The 15,705-nt window shown below is 46.7% G+C and overlaps 1 protein-coding gene across 1 annotated transcript; it reads left to right on the forward strand.

The window, feature by feature from the left end:
- The first annotated feature begins 612 nt into the window (after positions 1 to 612).
- On the forward strand, positions 613 to 8,956 carry EIF3G (eukaryotic translation initiation factor 3 subunit G). The gene is made up of 11 exons (XM_035140614.3): positions 613 to 765; positions 2,336 to 2,382; positions 3,701 to 3,829; positions 3,928 to 4,016; positions 4,657 to 4,716; positions 6,311 to 6,415; positions 6,896 to 7,085; positions 7,212 to 7,319; positions 7,504 to 7,640; positions 7,758 to 7,864; positions 8,865 to 8,956. Exons 1-11 carry the CDS (start codon positions 746 to 748, stop codon positions 8,878 to 8,880), a joined length of 1,008 nt encoding a protein of 335 aa, XP_034996505.3. The 5' UTR covers positions 613 to 745; the 3' UTR covers positions 8,881 to 8,956.
- Positions 8,957 to 15,705: the final 6,749 nt, after the last annotated feature.

Genomic DNA, 15,705 nt, shown 5'->3' on the forward strand with positions numbered 1-15,705 from the left:
AAAAGGGCAAAAATCGGGAGTCCCTGGCCCTGGAGCAGCGGCTTGTAGGTCAAACTCCCAGATGGGGTCAGAGGAGGGCATGCTGTGTAAGTTTGCGCTTTACAGTCCCCTCTCTCGGGCCCCGTCAACCTGCAAATCCTCAGCCACAGGGGCTGAGAGGGTTACCTGCCAAGGCCTGAGCCAAGTTTCCCACGTTTGAATTCAATAAAAGTTGTGGCCAATTTTAATCCATATTCCTGACTCCTGACTCTTTATTGGGGATGAGGGTAGGCACCACAGACAGGATTTAGCACGTGTGTACGCAATATTGCGGCTGGAGCTGTCTGGGCTTGAAGCAATACAAAGAAAGAACATGATGAGGCATTAAGGGATGAACATGATGACGCGGAGAAGAAGGGACAGGAATGGGAAGGCGGGGCTCCCGGATGAGGAGCAGTGGGAGGGGCGGCAAAAACGCCGCTGCAGTGACGCCAGAGTGGCTTAGGAGGCTTCTTCCGCGCCTGCGCAACGTCCCGGCGCTTTGGTCCAACGCGCATCGTGAGGCGCAGGCGCAAGTGGCCTCCCCCACCAGTCAGCCACCGCGCCGGAGAGACTACACTTCCCAGGATGCTACGCGCCCGCTGAGGCCTCTGCTCTGCTCTGCTCCGCGACGCGCCTGAGCCTCGCCCGACCCTCTTCGTGCGCACGAGGCCTGCGCTTTCTTTCCTGCTCGCGCTGCTGCTGCTGCTGCTGCTGCTGGGCGACCATGCCGACGGGGGACTACGAGTGAGAGAGGGGTGCTGGGCGTGGGGAGGGTCGGCGGGAGCCGGGCGGGTCGCGCAGCCTTGGCGGGCTCCAGGCGGCGCCTCCCCGCGTCCTTCGCTTCGGCCTGGGCCCTGCCACTTCTCGGGGCGGGCGAGGGGCTCCGAGGGCGGCTGCCCTGAGGCTCCTCCCGGGCTCCGGAGATGCGGCGGCGGCCGCTGGAGGTCTGCGTGGCCTGCTCGCTCCCGCCTGGCGCTCGGGCTTCGCCTCGGGCCTTCCGGCCGGCCGCCCCCTCCTTCCCTGCCGCGCCGCCCCTCGTCCCGGGAGCAGCCCCTGCCTTCGAGCATCTGACCCCGAGCCAGTTTAAACATAGCATCAGAGAATCCTAGAATTGTCGAGTTGGAAGGAACCCTGAGGATCATCTAGTCCAGCCCCCTGCAATGCAAGCACCCAGAAAGCCCCAAGGAATGCGTGATCCTGCGCAGCCTCTGTTTCGCAGCCCCTGGTTGTTTCCTGGGCCTAGTTCGGGTTGGAAAGCTGTGGGTGGGAGACTTGTCACATCTCCCCATGTAAAGTGTCGTGTTCATATACAGACGTGGGCTCCAGAAGCCAGTCTGTTCTCTGTGAGTTTAATAGATGGGGAGATGGTGCATGTGCAGAGGAGCTCTGGACGGTTGAGCCTCCGCCTCAAACTTTCTCAGTAAGGAGTGGAGTGTGTTGGGTGCTTGTGCAAGAGAAGGTCTTGGAAAGGGTGATTGAGCTATTAGATTGAGAGGTAAATACTTTGGTAAGGAGAAGGTGGTTCTTTGCTGGGTTTGGGGCAAAGTGAAGCATGTGAGCTTATTTTGAGGGAGGCGTTGGAAGGAGCATGCAGGAGTGCAGAAGAAGGAAGATGAGGCCTTAGCTTGGTAGACCTTGTTCTGTGGGGCTCCTGTGCCCTTTGCGGGACGTGTTTATCTCTTGGAGGCAGAACTCCTGGGCCTTGGTCAGAAAGCTTGAGAGACTAATGTAGGTTCTGGTTGACTAGTAGTCGGATGCTTTTCCTTGGAGGTTGGGCAGAAGAGGAAATAAAAGAGCAGCTGTTGACCAAATGTGTTAATGGCAGAGTACCTGGAATAGAGTTTCAGGGTGGTTATGGATGCCATTTGGAATGTGGTGGGGAGACGTTCCTATCTTTCATATGAAGAAGCCAATGTGCATTTTGGTAGAATTAAAGTGACTCGCAATGAAAGTATGAGGTATATGGGTGAGGGTCAGGGACTAGTCATACTACAAGTAAGTGGTAAGAAAGTACTGGGTGTGGGAAGAGCGATTGCTGAGGTTAGAGGACAAGAAAGGACTAATTATATACAGTGGACGCTCGGGTTGCGAACGTGATCCGTGCGGGAGGCACGTTTGCAACCCGCAGCATTCATAACCTGCAGCGCCGCATCTGCGGGTTGCGATTCGGCGCTTATGCGTAAAGCGCAATTTAGTGCTGCTGCGCAACCCAAAAGCGCACAACTTGAAGCGGCCATAACGTAACCTGAGGTATGACTGTATTTACGTTAACTGTGAACAGATTCTTAACTTGGTATCTCTAACTCTGTTTCAGCTCCAAGCCCAGTTGGGCAGACCAAGTGGAAGAGGAAGGAGATGATGGTGAGAAATTTCATGTGTCATTGAACAAGGTGCATGCTAAAGGAAGAGCAGCCCCTTTGGCCCAGAATGGGTTTTATTTTCCTTGTACCTTGAAATCTGTACCCACATCTTGGACACACCAAGGAAATTAGATCTCAGCTAGCCTCTGCTTTTTCCCTGTCTATCCCACCTGGATGCCTTCAGACAAGTTTATGGTGCTACAGTGGTACCTCAACATCCGAATGCCTCGACTTCCGAAGGTTTCGACTTACGAAGTCGGCAAACCCGGAAGTACTTTAGCCACGCATGCATTCTGCGCCTGCGAGAAGTCACAGTGCTCCAAAGAAATTCCAAAGAAATGGAAGCCTGGCCTCAACAATCCATTTTGAAGGGGCAGGAGGGAGTATAAACCATGTGAATTTTGAGTAATAGTTGGGGGGTGGATTTGGCTGGAAACAGGTTACTACTTTTGTCAGGGGAGCCACACTGAGGGCAGATCATTCCATCAGGTAAGCAGATATGCTTGCTCAGATGGAGCAAACTGCTACCCTATTTCCCCCCAAATAAGACATACCCATAAAATAACCCATAGCAGGATTTCTAAGCATTTGTGCAATATAAGCCATACCCCCCAAATAAGCCATAGTGATAGGCGCAGTTCTGGAGGGTGCCAAGGAAGAGGTGAGGCTGGACGCGTAATAAAAAAATAAGGCACCCCCTGAAAATAAGCCATAGTGTGTCTTCTTCAAGACATATATATATATATATATATATATATATATATATATATATATACACACACATACACACACACACACACACACATACATATATGAGACAGTGTCTTATTTCCGGAGAAACACGGTAATGTTGAATTCCTTCCAAGAGGTCTTAACTTTTTCTTCATCATCATATTCATTACAGGTAGGTAGCCGTGTTGGTCTGATGTAGTGTGTGTGGGATTCCTTCCAGTAGCACCTTAGAGATCAACTAAGTTTGTCATTAGTATGAGCTTTCGTGGTCTCTAGGTGCTACTGGAAGGAATAATATTAATTGTGAAGCCTCCACTCCAAACAATGAGATCTTCCTCTAAAGTTTCTTATCTCTGTGTTGTCAACATTCCAAAGGAACTTGAAGCTCATGTGGCCATGTTCAGGAGTACTTAGGTATTTATAAGTATCTTTACCTCTGGAATCTCATGAATGTATTTTATTTTGGGCAGCCCTGTTTTCATTCCGAACAGCTATACAAATTTGACTATACTAATTTACTATTAGAGAGAATGATAATATCCTTCATGTAAAGACTTTAACTGAGTTATTGTCCTTCCCCAACACAGATAAATGCATCACCAGCGACCTGCTCAAGGACATCCCCCTGAGTGGAGTGCTGGGTGGAGGCGGAGGTGGAGCTGGAGCTGGAGCTGTAAATGTAACTGTAACCATTGAGCCAGAGCTTGTGAAAGGAGGTAAATGCTCACTTTGCATTTCAAAAAGGGATTGCAGTATTGGGTGACTTGGAGACACAGAAAGATTACTATAGTTCCCACCCCCACTACTTTTACAGAACCTCTCCCATCACCCAAGGAGCTTGTGAATGGAAACATCAAAACAGTGACTGAGTACAGGGAAGAGGAGGATGGCCGCAAGGTGAAGGTGAGTGGGGGCTTGGGATCAAGCCATACAGTGGTACCTCGCAAGACGAAAGCGTTTTGCGATGGTTTTGGTGACTCGCAAGACGAAGTTTTTTACGGCCGTCCTTTGCAAGATGATTTTTTTTTGCGGTTTGTTTTGTTTTTGCCACGGCAAACCACGCTTCACAAGCCGAAATTATCACAAGACGAAGTGACTCATGGAACGAATTAATTTTGTCTTGCGAGGCACCACTGTACCTCTCTTTCCCCCCCAGCTCTCATTCTCAGGGTGTCATTATCCTCTTGGTGTCTTGTGTTATTAGGGATTTGGCCCCCCCCCCCTCACTTCCAGTTGCCTTTCGTTGACAGCACACCACTTCCTAGGTTGCATGGGGGCAGAATCTCCATGTCCCATGGTTCATTTCTGTTTTTAGTCTGAAAGTGATGACCCCGCTAGATGTTTTCCTCCAATCTTTCATGTTGCTCGAGTTCTGCAGGCTCGATTGAATAGGTTTTGGGTGGAGGTTGGTTGTGACTGTAACTGTGTGGTCAGGAAGAAGCAAGCAAATTCTACCTGCAGGTGTGATCCTCAGGCTTTTCCCATTTCCTCTTTGTTGATTCTTGCCCTGGGCATAATATGACGTATTGCTATCCTTTGCCAGATTATCCGCACCTTTCGAATTGAGACCCGGAAGGCCTCAAAGGCTGTGGCTAGGCGAAAGGTGAGTCACCTAAGAGAGTGAATTTACCCCCTTGGACCTTCCTCCTTGACCACAAGGCATATGCCATCATCAGATCTGAAGTAATGGTACTGGAGCAAGAGATGTCTAAAAGCCAAAACAATATACAGTACAGTATATTTTTTAATCTCAAACCAGTATTCCAATGATAAACAAATAGGTCCATAAGAAGTGAAGTCTGAATTTGTTCTTGATTGGCTTAAAATTGGATCTGAGGCCCACCCTCAGCCAGTGCATGTTGAAGGGAGGTCCCACCATTAGTTATGCAAGTTTTGGTGCTCGTCAGACTTTTCTGTGAACTCAGCCCTCTGATCTGTAACATTTTAGTCTTGCTCTCTCTTTCTGAGTGAAGAGGTCGTTTTTGCATGTATTCTTCACATTGGCTAGATGATGGGAGTTACGTTCCAATTAACATCTGGAGGGACCATGTTGGGAGAGGCTGGCTAAAGGGGGGGGGGACACCCAAGGTCTTTTGCTTTATTCCAGCCAACTCAGCTGTAAATTACATGGTTTGGGGCTGAATTTATTTTATTTCTTTATATATTTATACAAATAATTATATGGCACTATGTCATAAAAATGTTTCACAGCAGCTTTCAACAATATAAAAACAAGAAACTAGACAGTAAAATCATAAAGAGTTTTGAGTCCATGAGGACTCAAACTCTTTGTCAGCCTGGATGTTAAATGAAGCAAGTCGGGGAGGGAGAAAAGCTGGCTTGGTCTTAATAATAATAATAGTTATTAATAATACATTTTTATTTATTTATTTATTTATTTATATCCCGCCCTCCCCAGCCAAGCCCAGAGCAGCTAACACTAGATATAAAACAACTGATTAAAATACAACCTAAGAACAAGACTAAATACATTAAAATTAAAAATGTAGCCTCATACAGAAGGAAATGGAAAGTGGGGGAGGGGATCAGGTTGGCTCCAGGCCAAAGGCCAGGCACAACAACTGCAGAAAGAAATCGGGTCCTGCACGGCCCTAGTCTCAGGAGACAGAGCGCTCCACCTGGTCGGAGCCAGTGTTGAGAAGGCCCTGGTTCTAGTTGAGGCTAATCTGATTTCCTTCTGGCCCAGGACCTCTCAGGTGTTACTATTTATGGACCTTAAGGTCCTCCACGGGGCATACATCATATCTTGTGCCTGTTTTCAGCACTCCTCACTCCTAATCCTTGGAACAAGTAATGTAACATAACATCTTTACCTTTCCTAGGCTTCCGGCCATATTGGCTTAATAGCTTTAGATGGGGAAATTATTTTGACGTGGATGATTTTTTTTCATTGTACTATCTCATATTTTGAGATGCTGGATCTTATATGGTGTTTTGATACTCTTTACATCTTGTTGACAAGAGTGTTTTGCTGCTGCTGTTTTGCTTTGGAGCAGCTGGTGTGCAATTTGCTCAGAATTTGGAATCTGCCAGCTGGGGATTCTTTTAGAAATCACCCTGCTGGTCTTTCCAGCCCATTCCTACTACGTCTACCTTGCAACATCTTTCTCCCCCACTTCTTGGGGATTGCAAATGAGATCAAAGACTTCATCCAGCTCTTTTGTTCTGCTCTCTAGAACTGGAAAAAATTTGGAAACTCAGAGTTTGATGCCCCTGGCCCAAATGTGGCCACTACCACCGTGAGCGATGATGTGTTCATGACTTTCATTACCAGTAAGGAGGTGAGTGGCAGCATGCAGGAAGGTAGGGGGTGGAAAGCAGGGTTTCAAGACAGGTTGTGGTGCTTGTGTTTCCGGGGGGAAATGGCATGGGAAGCTGCTTTGTTCTGAGTCAGCCCCCTGGGCCATTTAGCACAGTAATGTCCACCTTGAGTGGCAGCTGCTCTCCAGGGTTTCAGGGAGCAGGTCCTTCCAATCCCTACCTGGAGAAAGTTAAACATGGGACCTCCTGCTTCCAAATCAGGTGTCTGCCACTGAGCTGTTGCCATTGCCTGTTAACATTCTGACACATTCTTTTTTGAGGGTGGAGCAGAGGGCACTTTCTACCGGTATTGCCTGTGCCTCCTAAGATTACTGGCACAGACAAGACACTGCTGATAGGAGACACTTGGTTGGAACTTAATCGTTTTGTGGGCTCTGAATGCGGGTGGGAAGACAAGCAGACTTTCAGTTGGCCACACACTCGGTTGTGTCCTTTGCCAGGACTTGAATTGCCAAGAGGAGGAGGACCCCATGAACAAGCTGAAAGGGCAGAAGATCGTGTCGTGCCGTATCTGCAAGGGTGATCATTGGACCACTCGCTGCCCATATAAAGACACCCTGGGACCTATGCAGAAGGAGCTGGCAGAGCAGCTGGGACTCTCCACAGGCGAGAAGGACAAACTACCAGGAGGTGAGGGGTGCAAAAAGGCAGAGGATATGGGGTGAGCCCTTCCTGCAGAGACAGGTTGGCTTATGCCAGGGATGGGAAGAAGAGTTGTGCTCAGAGTTTCAATAACACTGCATTTTGTTTCTGCAGAACCGGAACCTGTTCAAGCCCAGCAAAGCAAGACGGGGAAGTATGTCCCACCCAGCCTGAGAGATGGAGCCACCCGCAGAGGGGAGTCCATGCAGCCTAACCGTAGAGGTAGGTTCCCTTTGAGGGGAGGTTGGGACTGAATCGACCGTGTCCTGACATCTTGCAGTCTAGTCCTGTGTATATTCTGTGCCTTACAAGCCCTAGGCCTGCTTGAAAGATAGTTTAGCTGGCAGGTATTTAAGAGTCCTTCAGTTTTTGCTACCCTGATCCAACAGTCCTCCTTGTATCTTAGCCGATGATAATGCCACCATCCGTGTCACCAATCTGTCCGAAGACACCCGGGAGACTGACCTGCAGGAGCTGTTCCGTCCTTTTGGGTCCATATCCCGCATCTACTTAGCCAAGGACAAAACCACTGGCCAATCCAAGGTGAGAAAGAGGGATTGATAATTGGGCTGAAAGAGGTGGGGGAAGAGGTGGCAATAATATAGATACAAGCAAAAATTACCTTCTTTTATTTTCATCTTTCCTGCTGCTTACCTTCAGGGCTTTGCCTTCATCAGCTTCCATCGCCGAGAAGATGCTGCTAGGGCCATTGCAGGGGTATCTGGCTTTGGCTACGATCACCTGATCCTAAATGTGGAATGGGCCAAGTAAGTAGGACTCTATATAGGGTAGGCCAGGGGTAGCCAACTTCCAGGAGACTGCGATCTACTTGCAGAGTTGTAAACTGGAGGTGATCTACCCCCATTTTAGTGGGGTTCAGGTCAAAGTTGTTGAGTTTTTTTATAACCCTTTTTTGGGGTGCAGGGTAAAAACTTCAGTTTGTGGGGGCCACCTAACTTTCAGGGGCAGGAGGATTACTCGCTTACCAAAATATCGCTGCAAAAACTCCGTTCTTCATTCCACGGAACAGGATAAAATGCAGGGAGGGGAGAGGGGCAGAGGGCTCTTAGACAAAAGCAAAGGAAAAGGAGCCCACGATCGACTGCAGCCTTACAGGGATCGACCAGTCTGAAGTGGTGCAGAGCTATGCGGATTCACTGTTTTAGTTTTTTTAAAATAGCCCTCAGTTTTGGTCATAAAATTCAGCCTTGGTGGAATTTTGAATCAGAATTTTGTTGGAATCAAAGTCAGGAGCACCTGGGACCAGTGATTGGGGAAACAAAGCACCTCAGTGGGTTCTCCCCCCCCCCTCAAAAGGCAGGACTTGGCAGCCTAGGAGTTCTCTCTCCCCGTCTGTCTGTCTGTCTGTCTGTCTGTCTGTCTGTCTGTCTGTCTGTCTGTCTGTCTGTCTGTCTGTCTCCTAACGTTGATGGCTCCATACAAAGTAACAATGGCTGATGGCCAACCCTCAGTTGATCTTTTCACCCTGAGCAAATTTCCCACCTTGCCATCTTTTGGAGCCAGCCACAATTAGCATGTTGGAATGAAGAGCAACCGGCACTCAGGGGAAAAAGACAGTAGTCACCATTAAATCCTGTTTCTGAGTCCATTGCTGAAGTTGCCCTTAAAATTTTCAAGCTTTTCTCACTACATGAGGCTTAGCAACAGCTTTGTTCTTAAATATGAGAGGTTCTGCATTGGATGCAAAATCTTCAGTCGTCCACTTGTTAAAATACTAATGCCTCTTTTTTCCCCTCCTCACTCCAGACCTTCCACCAACTAAGGCTTCCTGTCCTGCATTTGTCTTTGGAAATTGCCCAGTTCTGCTCCTCACTGGAAATAAAGGTTCCTTTCAGTCACTCTCCTGTGGTGTGTCTCAGTCGCTCATCAAAATAGCCCTATTGTTGCTGGAGTCACCCAATTTCATTTTAACAACAGAGTTTCTTTTTACTGAGTGATTTGTTAGATACACAGGCTTTCTGATGCAAGAGTGTTTAATTTTTATTATAACCCTGTTTTAGAGGGAGACCCAGGCCTCTGAAGTAAATGTTGAACTGTTTCACTGGGTTTGACCCAGAATGGGATTAGGTGTAGCGAAAGGAAGGTGTCTTTGTATGGCTTGCTCAGCTGAATGTTGCCATTTACTGACTTACTGCCACATTCTGGACTCTCTGCAGCCTCCAGTAATGAGCAAAAGAAGAGGAGTGAGCAAGTAACAGACTCTTACAGTTCTCTTTAGAAAAGGTTCTCAATCTTACAATATTCCTTTAATTCCAGTATGCCATGTAAGATCCACTTTACATTATTTTTTGCATGTTTTTAATCTTTTCTGCCAGGATGCCAGCTGCACCTTTTTACAACCATGCGAAAGTACCCTGTTTCTCATATTTTAAGACATACCCATAAAATAAGCCATAGCAGGATTTTTAAGCATTCAAGGAATATAAGCCATACCCTGAAAATAAGACATAGTGATAGGCGCAGCAGCAATGCTGGCCGCAGCAGGAGGAGGAGGAAAAAAATAAGACATCCCTTGAAAATAAGCCATAGTGTGTTTTTTTGAGGAAAAAATAAATATAAGACATGTCTTATAATATGAGAAACACGGTAAATTAAGGTGGTGCAGTTTGCTCTGCAGTCACATCTGTGTAGTGGCCCTCACCTTCCTTTTTCTAAAGAAATTAAGCTGACCAGCAAACAGGCACTGCTGGTGGCACTGACCCATTGGAGAAATATCTTCATGCAACGGATTGCTGCTTGAGAAAGTGACAGTATTGCTGTAAGGAGCCTGATAACAATTCTCTTCTGTGGCTTGTGGCTTCCGTCTTTCTTTGGGATGGGGGAGGCTGCCCACTCAGCATAGCCTTGTGCAACTTTTGCTTATTAGCTTAGCAAAAGGCTTCAGGCAAACAGGAAGTAGGTACCATGCCTTAACAGTGCTAGAGGCCCAACTGCTTCCCCTCTTTTCCCTCCAATACCCCAGCTCTTCTCCCTCTGGGGTGGTGGAGGCAGAGGCGGAGGGGGGTGCACCCGGGGGCAGGGCATCGCCATGCAATGCACATGTGCACCGTCACCATGCATGTGTGATACACATATGCGCGCTGCACAGCGGTGTCACCAGCAAACCACTGCAGCCGCAAGCACAGGACCATCCCCACGTGGTGGTGGTGGTGACCATTGCTGCACCTTTTCAAACTACAGCTCCCATGATGCCTTGCGTGCAGCGCCTGCACACAGGACCTCTGCACCATCCCCGCACAGCGCTGGAGTGGCACCGCTCGGCTTGGGAGTCGGGGGGGGCGTGCTGAGTGTCACCCCCCTCCAGGGTGGCACCCAGGGCAGACCGCCCCCCTTTGCTACACCACTGGGTGGAGGGACTCCGGATTAGGTGTGGGAGGCCTCCAGTACAACTGTTGGTTAAGGCCCTACTGATAACTTGACTAGTGGTAACTTCTGATGTTATCTTTCTGATATTCCATGAATCACTACTTTGCCTGAGTTTTGAAACAGGTCCTCTGCAGTCCTGCTTATGACTCATGACCATTTTTTTCATCCATCCATAACCTCTTAAAAGGTTTTCTCACAATTACTGCAGCTTAGTTTGTTACTCCCCGTGTTGTGTGGTTTGTGGCTAAACACTTCACAACCTTATTAAAGGATAAAAGTTTGAAGTTATTTGTCCCACCCCTTAGAACAGGAGATAGAGCCTTGTCAACTGGTACATCACTGGCCAATCTCTAGTCATCTGCTGAACAGGTTACAATTACTGGGTTTATTACAAAGAATGGTAGGTTAGACAGACAATGTTCTTAAGCAAGAGTGCATACTCAAGGGGACTTCATACAGCTTACGCAAATCGGAAGCGTTCGCATCCAGAAATGCCACGTCTGCGCACACGCGCTGTGCAATTTAGTGCTTTTGCGCATGCAGCAAAACTCGGAAGTAACCGTTCCGGTACTTCCAGGTTGCCGCGGGACGCAACGTGAAAACACATAACCTGAAGCAGATGCAACATGAGGTATGATTGTGGGATTCTGCTAAAAAAAGTAGAACAGGGTCTAGTGTCTAAACTGTTAATCCAAATAGACATGGGATGCCAGTGCTGCTTTTCTGGGGGTACTCGAGGGTATGCAGTACTGGCATCATTTTTTCTTTAAAATGTTAAAAGTTTGGCACTTACTCGTAACAACTTCATGTGAGTACTGGCACCTTTATTCTTTTTAAAAAGCACTGGGTACAGCAGGTGGTTTAAGGCAAATGTAGGAAACAGATCAGCACATAACTATCAACAGAGGTGTGGATTTCAGTGTAGAGGACATTCGTCTGAGAGAGGTAGCACTTAAAATAGTGCAAAAATGGCACTCTGCCTATGCAGTCACCTCATCATATATAAGCCCCTCATCAACAAACTGCCAGAGAGGCTGTAGAATCTGGTTCTTACAAAAAAGTGTGGACCTTTGGGAAGGTGGCTGTTCTGAAAGGATTTGTCTAAATAAAACTTACGTCTAAACTTTAAAAAAAGTTCTACTAACAGCAAGGCTCACAATGATGAGATAATGTAAGAACTTAGGAGGTGGTTCTTTAACAAATTGGTAAAATAAAGTATGGCAAATAGCACTTGTGAATTTTTTTAAAGCAAAGACTCATTTGTATTTGAATGGCACAGCTTTATTACATACATGGCTAAAATCTAAACTAGAGGAGTCCTCTCATAAGACTATATTGGTTAACTTCAACCATTTATCACCGATACAAATATAAGTCTGAGATAAGAACTTATGTTATTTTGCATGCATGGCCTAAATATCAGCTTCTGGGTTAGAGTGGGATGTTCTATTACTATAATGTTCTATGTTGAAAGGATTTTTTAAAAGAAAAAAACAGAAGTCTGCTTCACTGGGAGGAGGGAAGAAATAGAAGGTCCTATAAACTTAAAGATCAATTACTACTTCAGGGTCCCCGAACTAAGGCCCGGGGGCCGAATGCGGCCCAATTGCCTTCTAAATCCGGCCTGCAGATGGTCCGGGAATCAACATGTTTTTACATGAGTAGAATGTGTCCTTTTATTTAAAATGCATCTCTGGGTTATTTGTGGAGCATAGGAATTCATTCCCCCCCCAAAAAAATAGTCCCCCCCACAAGGTCTGAGGGACAGTGGATTGCCCCCCTGCTGAAAAAGTTTGCTGACCCCTGTACTACTTGGTCGAAAGTCCAACTGCTTAAGCAGGGGTCTCCAAACTAAGGCCCGGGGGCCGGATGCGGCCCAATCGCCTTCTAAATCCGGCCCGCGGATGGTCTGGGAATCAGCATGTTTTTACATGAGTAGAATGTGTCTTTTTATTTAAATTGCATCTCTAGGTTACTTGTGGGGCCTGCCTGATGTTTTTACATGAGTAGACCCTGTCCTTTTATTTAAAATGCATCTCTGGGTTATTTGTGGGGCATAGGAATTCATTCATATATCTTTTTCAAAATATAGTCCGGCCCCCCACAAGGTCTGAGGGACAGTGGACCGGCCCCCTGCTGAAAAAGTTTGCTGACCCCTGGCTTAAGGAATGTAACCTTAGGGAACTCATGCAGGTTTTGATTCTCCAGTCGTTTGGCCCCTGGAGGCACAAGGCAATTCCACCCAAACAAAGCAACAGCACAAAGACCACAGCACAATCCAGTCAAGAGTTAAATGTTTCCAATTTCCATTGCTTTGGGCATGTTTAAAGTTAGCTGGGTCATGCAAATTATGGGGTGTTGGGGAGGGGTACTCCCTTTAGTGGGGGGAGATGCTGTGCTCCTTCTGGGGTACGTTGTCCACCTTTGGTCTTCATCCTGCACCCAGCTCTCACCTGTGACTCCTTGAAGCTGTCAGTATGTGACAGTGGCAACACCCAAGAAATGGCTTCCACTGGCCAGCTTGGGGAGAAGACAACCTTCAGCGTATTGAGTAGTGGGTCCAATGGTCCATGTGGCTTTTGCATGTGCTGGAGATGGAAGTGAGAGGTAGATGGGGCTCAACAACCTGAGAAGGCAGCCCACATAGAAGTAAACTTCTGATCCAAACCTCCACTGCCTCACTGCTTTACCTATTCATTAGAAAGGGTTCAGGAGTAAATCCAGAGGAAAAACCCATACCCACTTTTCTGTCAGGACATCTTTGGAATAAGAAAAGGCTAAGGAGTAAACAACACAAATATAGAGTGGAGTATCTAAGACGGTTGGATGGTGTCTTGTACGTCTCCTTCCGGCAACTCCTGCAACCAAGCTACATAGTGTCAAATTACAGGTAGGTAGCCGTGTTGGTCTGAGTCGAAGCAAAATAAAAAAATTCCTTCAGTAGCACCTTAAAGACCAACTAAGTTTATATTTTGGTATGAGCTTTCGTGTGCATTTCTTCAGGTATCTGAAGAAGTGTGCATGCACACGAAAGCTGATACCAAAATATAAACTTAGTTGGTCTTTAAGGTGCTACTGAAGGAATTTTTTTATAGTGTCAAATGTATTGCTTTCCTTTCCTTTGGACCACATCAGTGGGGCCAAGAGTATGGTCTTGTTGTCTGGGCAACCCAGGACACACTGCCCAGGCTTGTGCGCTGGAGGCAGCAGTTAACAGTCTCTGCAGCCACAGCAGGCGCTGCAATTCTCCAGTGGTTTGACTTAGCCCCTGGAGGCACACTCCATTGTCTCGACACAGACAAATGCCAACAAATTTATGACTCGAAGGCGAAAGGTGAGACATGGACTTGAAGAAAACATTTGGCAAAGAGCTTTTCAAACAGGACAGAAAACTGGACACTTTGTGGATCCTCTCAAACATGTTTATAGCCTAAATTCAGCAGTCACCAAAGCAGGAATTGAGGGATAGGTTGAAGGGTATGTATTTCCAATAAGATATATTTCTCTTGACCAATGTGCAATGTAGCATCTCAGTAAATTTATGAGAAATCATGAATTAATTTGGTTGAGTCAGATACTCCTGGAGGTATATTCATTCAGTCAAGTAGGGGACTCCTAGTGAGGGCCACCTTATGAATATGATTTCTGATATGAATTATATGAGCTGCACATTTTGCTGATTCTTGATTCTATTTCTTATTAGCTGTCTATCCCTTCCCATTACAAATAGCTGACAACTTAGGCACACAATCCTTTCAGTTAGTTGCAAGCAGGCACAGAAGACCATCTGCTCTCTCTGAACCAGGCTTCCTGTAACCATAAGATTAAGGAGGCCTTTGTTGTAAAATCTCCTGCTACAGGGAAGTAGTAAAACCTGTTTTCCTGCCTAATTCCTTCAGGAATTTCTATTGCCCTGCTTACTCTTTCCTGGTTTTCTGGCTTAACAAGTATGCATGGCTTTGTAGTGCAGCTGTCGCATCCGATTCTTGCCCACATACAACCTTGTGAGATGCTCTGGGAGGAGCTGGGAGAATTTGGTTGGTGTGTTTGAATTCTGTGTTCTCTTATTGTAATAAAAATAGCCTGGGAGTGTAGGCGGGATCGCACTTTACTCCTGAGGGCTCTGCTGGTCAAAGCCCTGCCTTGGTCTCCATTTTATTCTTTCATCACATGTGTAAAACCCACATGTACAGGTGGCTATCAGGTTCCACACCCACCTTAAAAGGAAATGTTCTCCACAGTTTTTGATGGACATTTGAGTTCATATGGAGCATTCCTCTGACAGTCAAAATATGGTGCAGACTGTTAAGGATCCTCGTGGTTGCCACTTTGAGAGCTCCATTTATCATTTCACATACCTCTCATCCAAAACCTGATATTTTTTTTATCAAAAGGAACAATAAGTATGTTTTTCCCCCTGATGGGGGAGAAACAGCTGTAGTGGTGTTTTGTTCTCTCAGGCAGAAAGACACAGAAACCTATATAAGGACCTCTTAAATCAACTGCTTTAACAATCACGCCAAGCTGTGTGAACCATGGTTCAGCTTGATGCCTGAAATGAGCCACAGGCATCCCTCTTCTAAAAATTATCTTGCCCATGAGGACTGGAATACTTGCTCTTACTTTCAGAAGGCAAGGTTTTCGGAATTCCAAACATGGACACAACTATGAAGAATCTGCAGAGTGGTCATGGCTAAGCAGCAATTTCCTTTAATGGGTCTCATTCTGAGACCAGAAAATTATTGGGAATTGCTCATGGAATCTCATCACGGTAACAGTATCAACCACAATTGGTCTCCTCAAAAGGAAATATCCACACTTTGTGTATCTTGCTCTGACCACCTTCAAAGGCAGGGATGGAGAATGTGGACTCCACCTCCCTCTCGCCCCAGCCAGCATGGCCAATGGTCAGGGATGATGGGAGCTGGAATCCAACAACCTCCGGGGGTCACTGGTGCTCCATGGCACATTTTAAGGAGTGTCCTAAAGTATTAAAAAAAGTAATTTAAATGAGCCCATTTGACAAACCTTTTAAAAAGAGTAGAGTAGAATAGAATAAGTGGCTTTGTCATGCTGGCCACATGACCCGGAAGCTGTACGCCAGCTCCCTCGGCCAATAACGCAAAATGAGCGCCACAACCCCAGAGTCGGTCACGACTGGACCTAATGGTCAGGAGTCCCTTTACTTTATACCCTCAATAAGCTGCAGAGTTAAGATCTT

Source organism: Zootoca vivipara, chromosome 15 (genome assembly GCF_965207765.1).
Source record: "Zootoca vivipara chromosome 15, rZooViv2.hap1.1, whole genome shotgun sequence".
Taxonomy (NCBI): Eukaryota; Metazoa; Chordata; class Lepidosauria; order Squamata; family Lacertidae; genus Zootoca; species Zootoca vivipara.

What these genes read in the sequence shown, in the direction of transcription:
- EIF3G (XM_035140614.3), top strand. Translation starts at nt 746, where the DNA reads ATGCCGACGGGGGACTACGA. An exon ending in GCCAGAGCTTGTGAAAGGAG is followed by an intron (nt 3,830 to 3,927) that starts GTAAATGCTCAC and finishes CTACTTTTACAG; the next exon opens with AACCTCTCCCATCACCCAAG. An exon ending in AGGCTGTGGCTAGGCGAAAG is followed by an intron (nt 4,717 to 6,310) that starts GTGAGTCACCTA and finishes TCTGCTCTCTAG; the next exon opens with AACTGGAAAAAATTTGGAAA.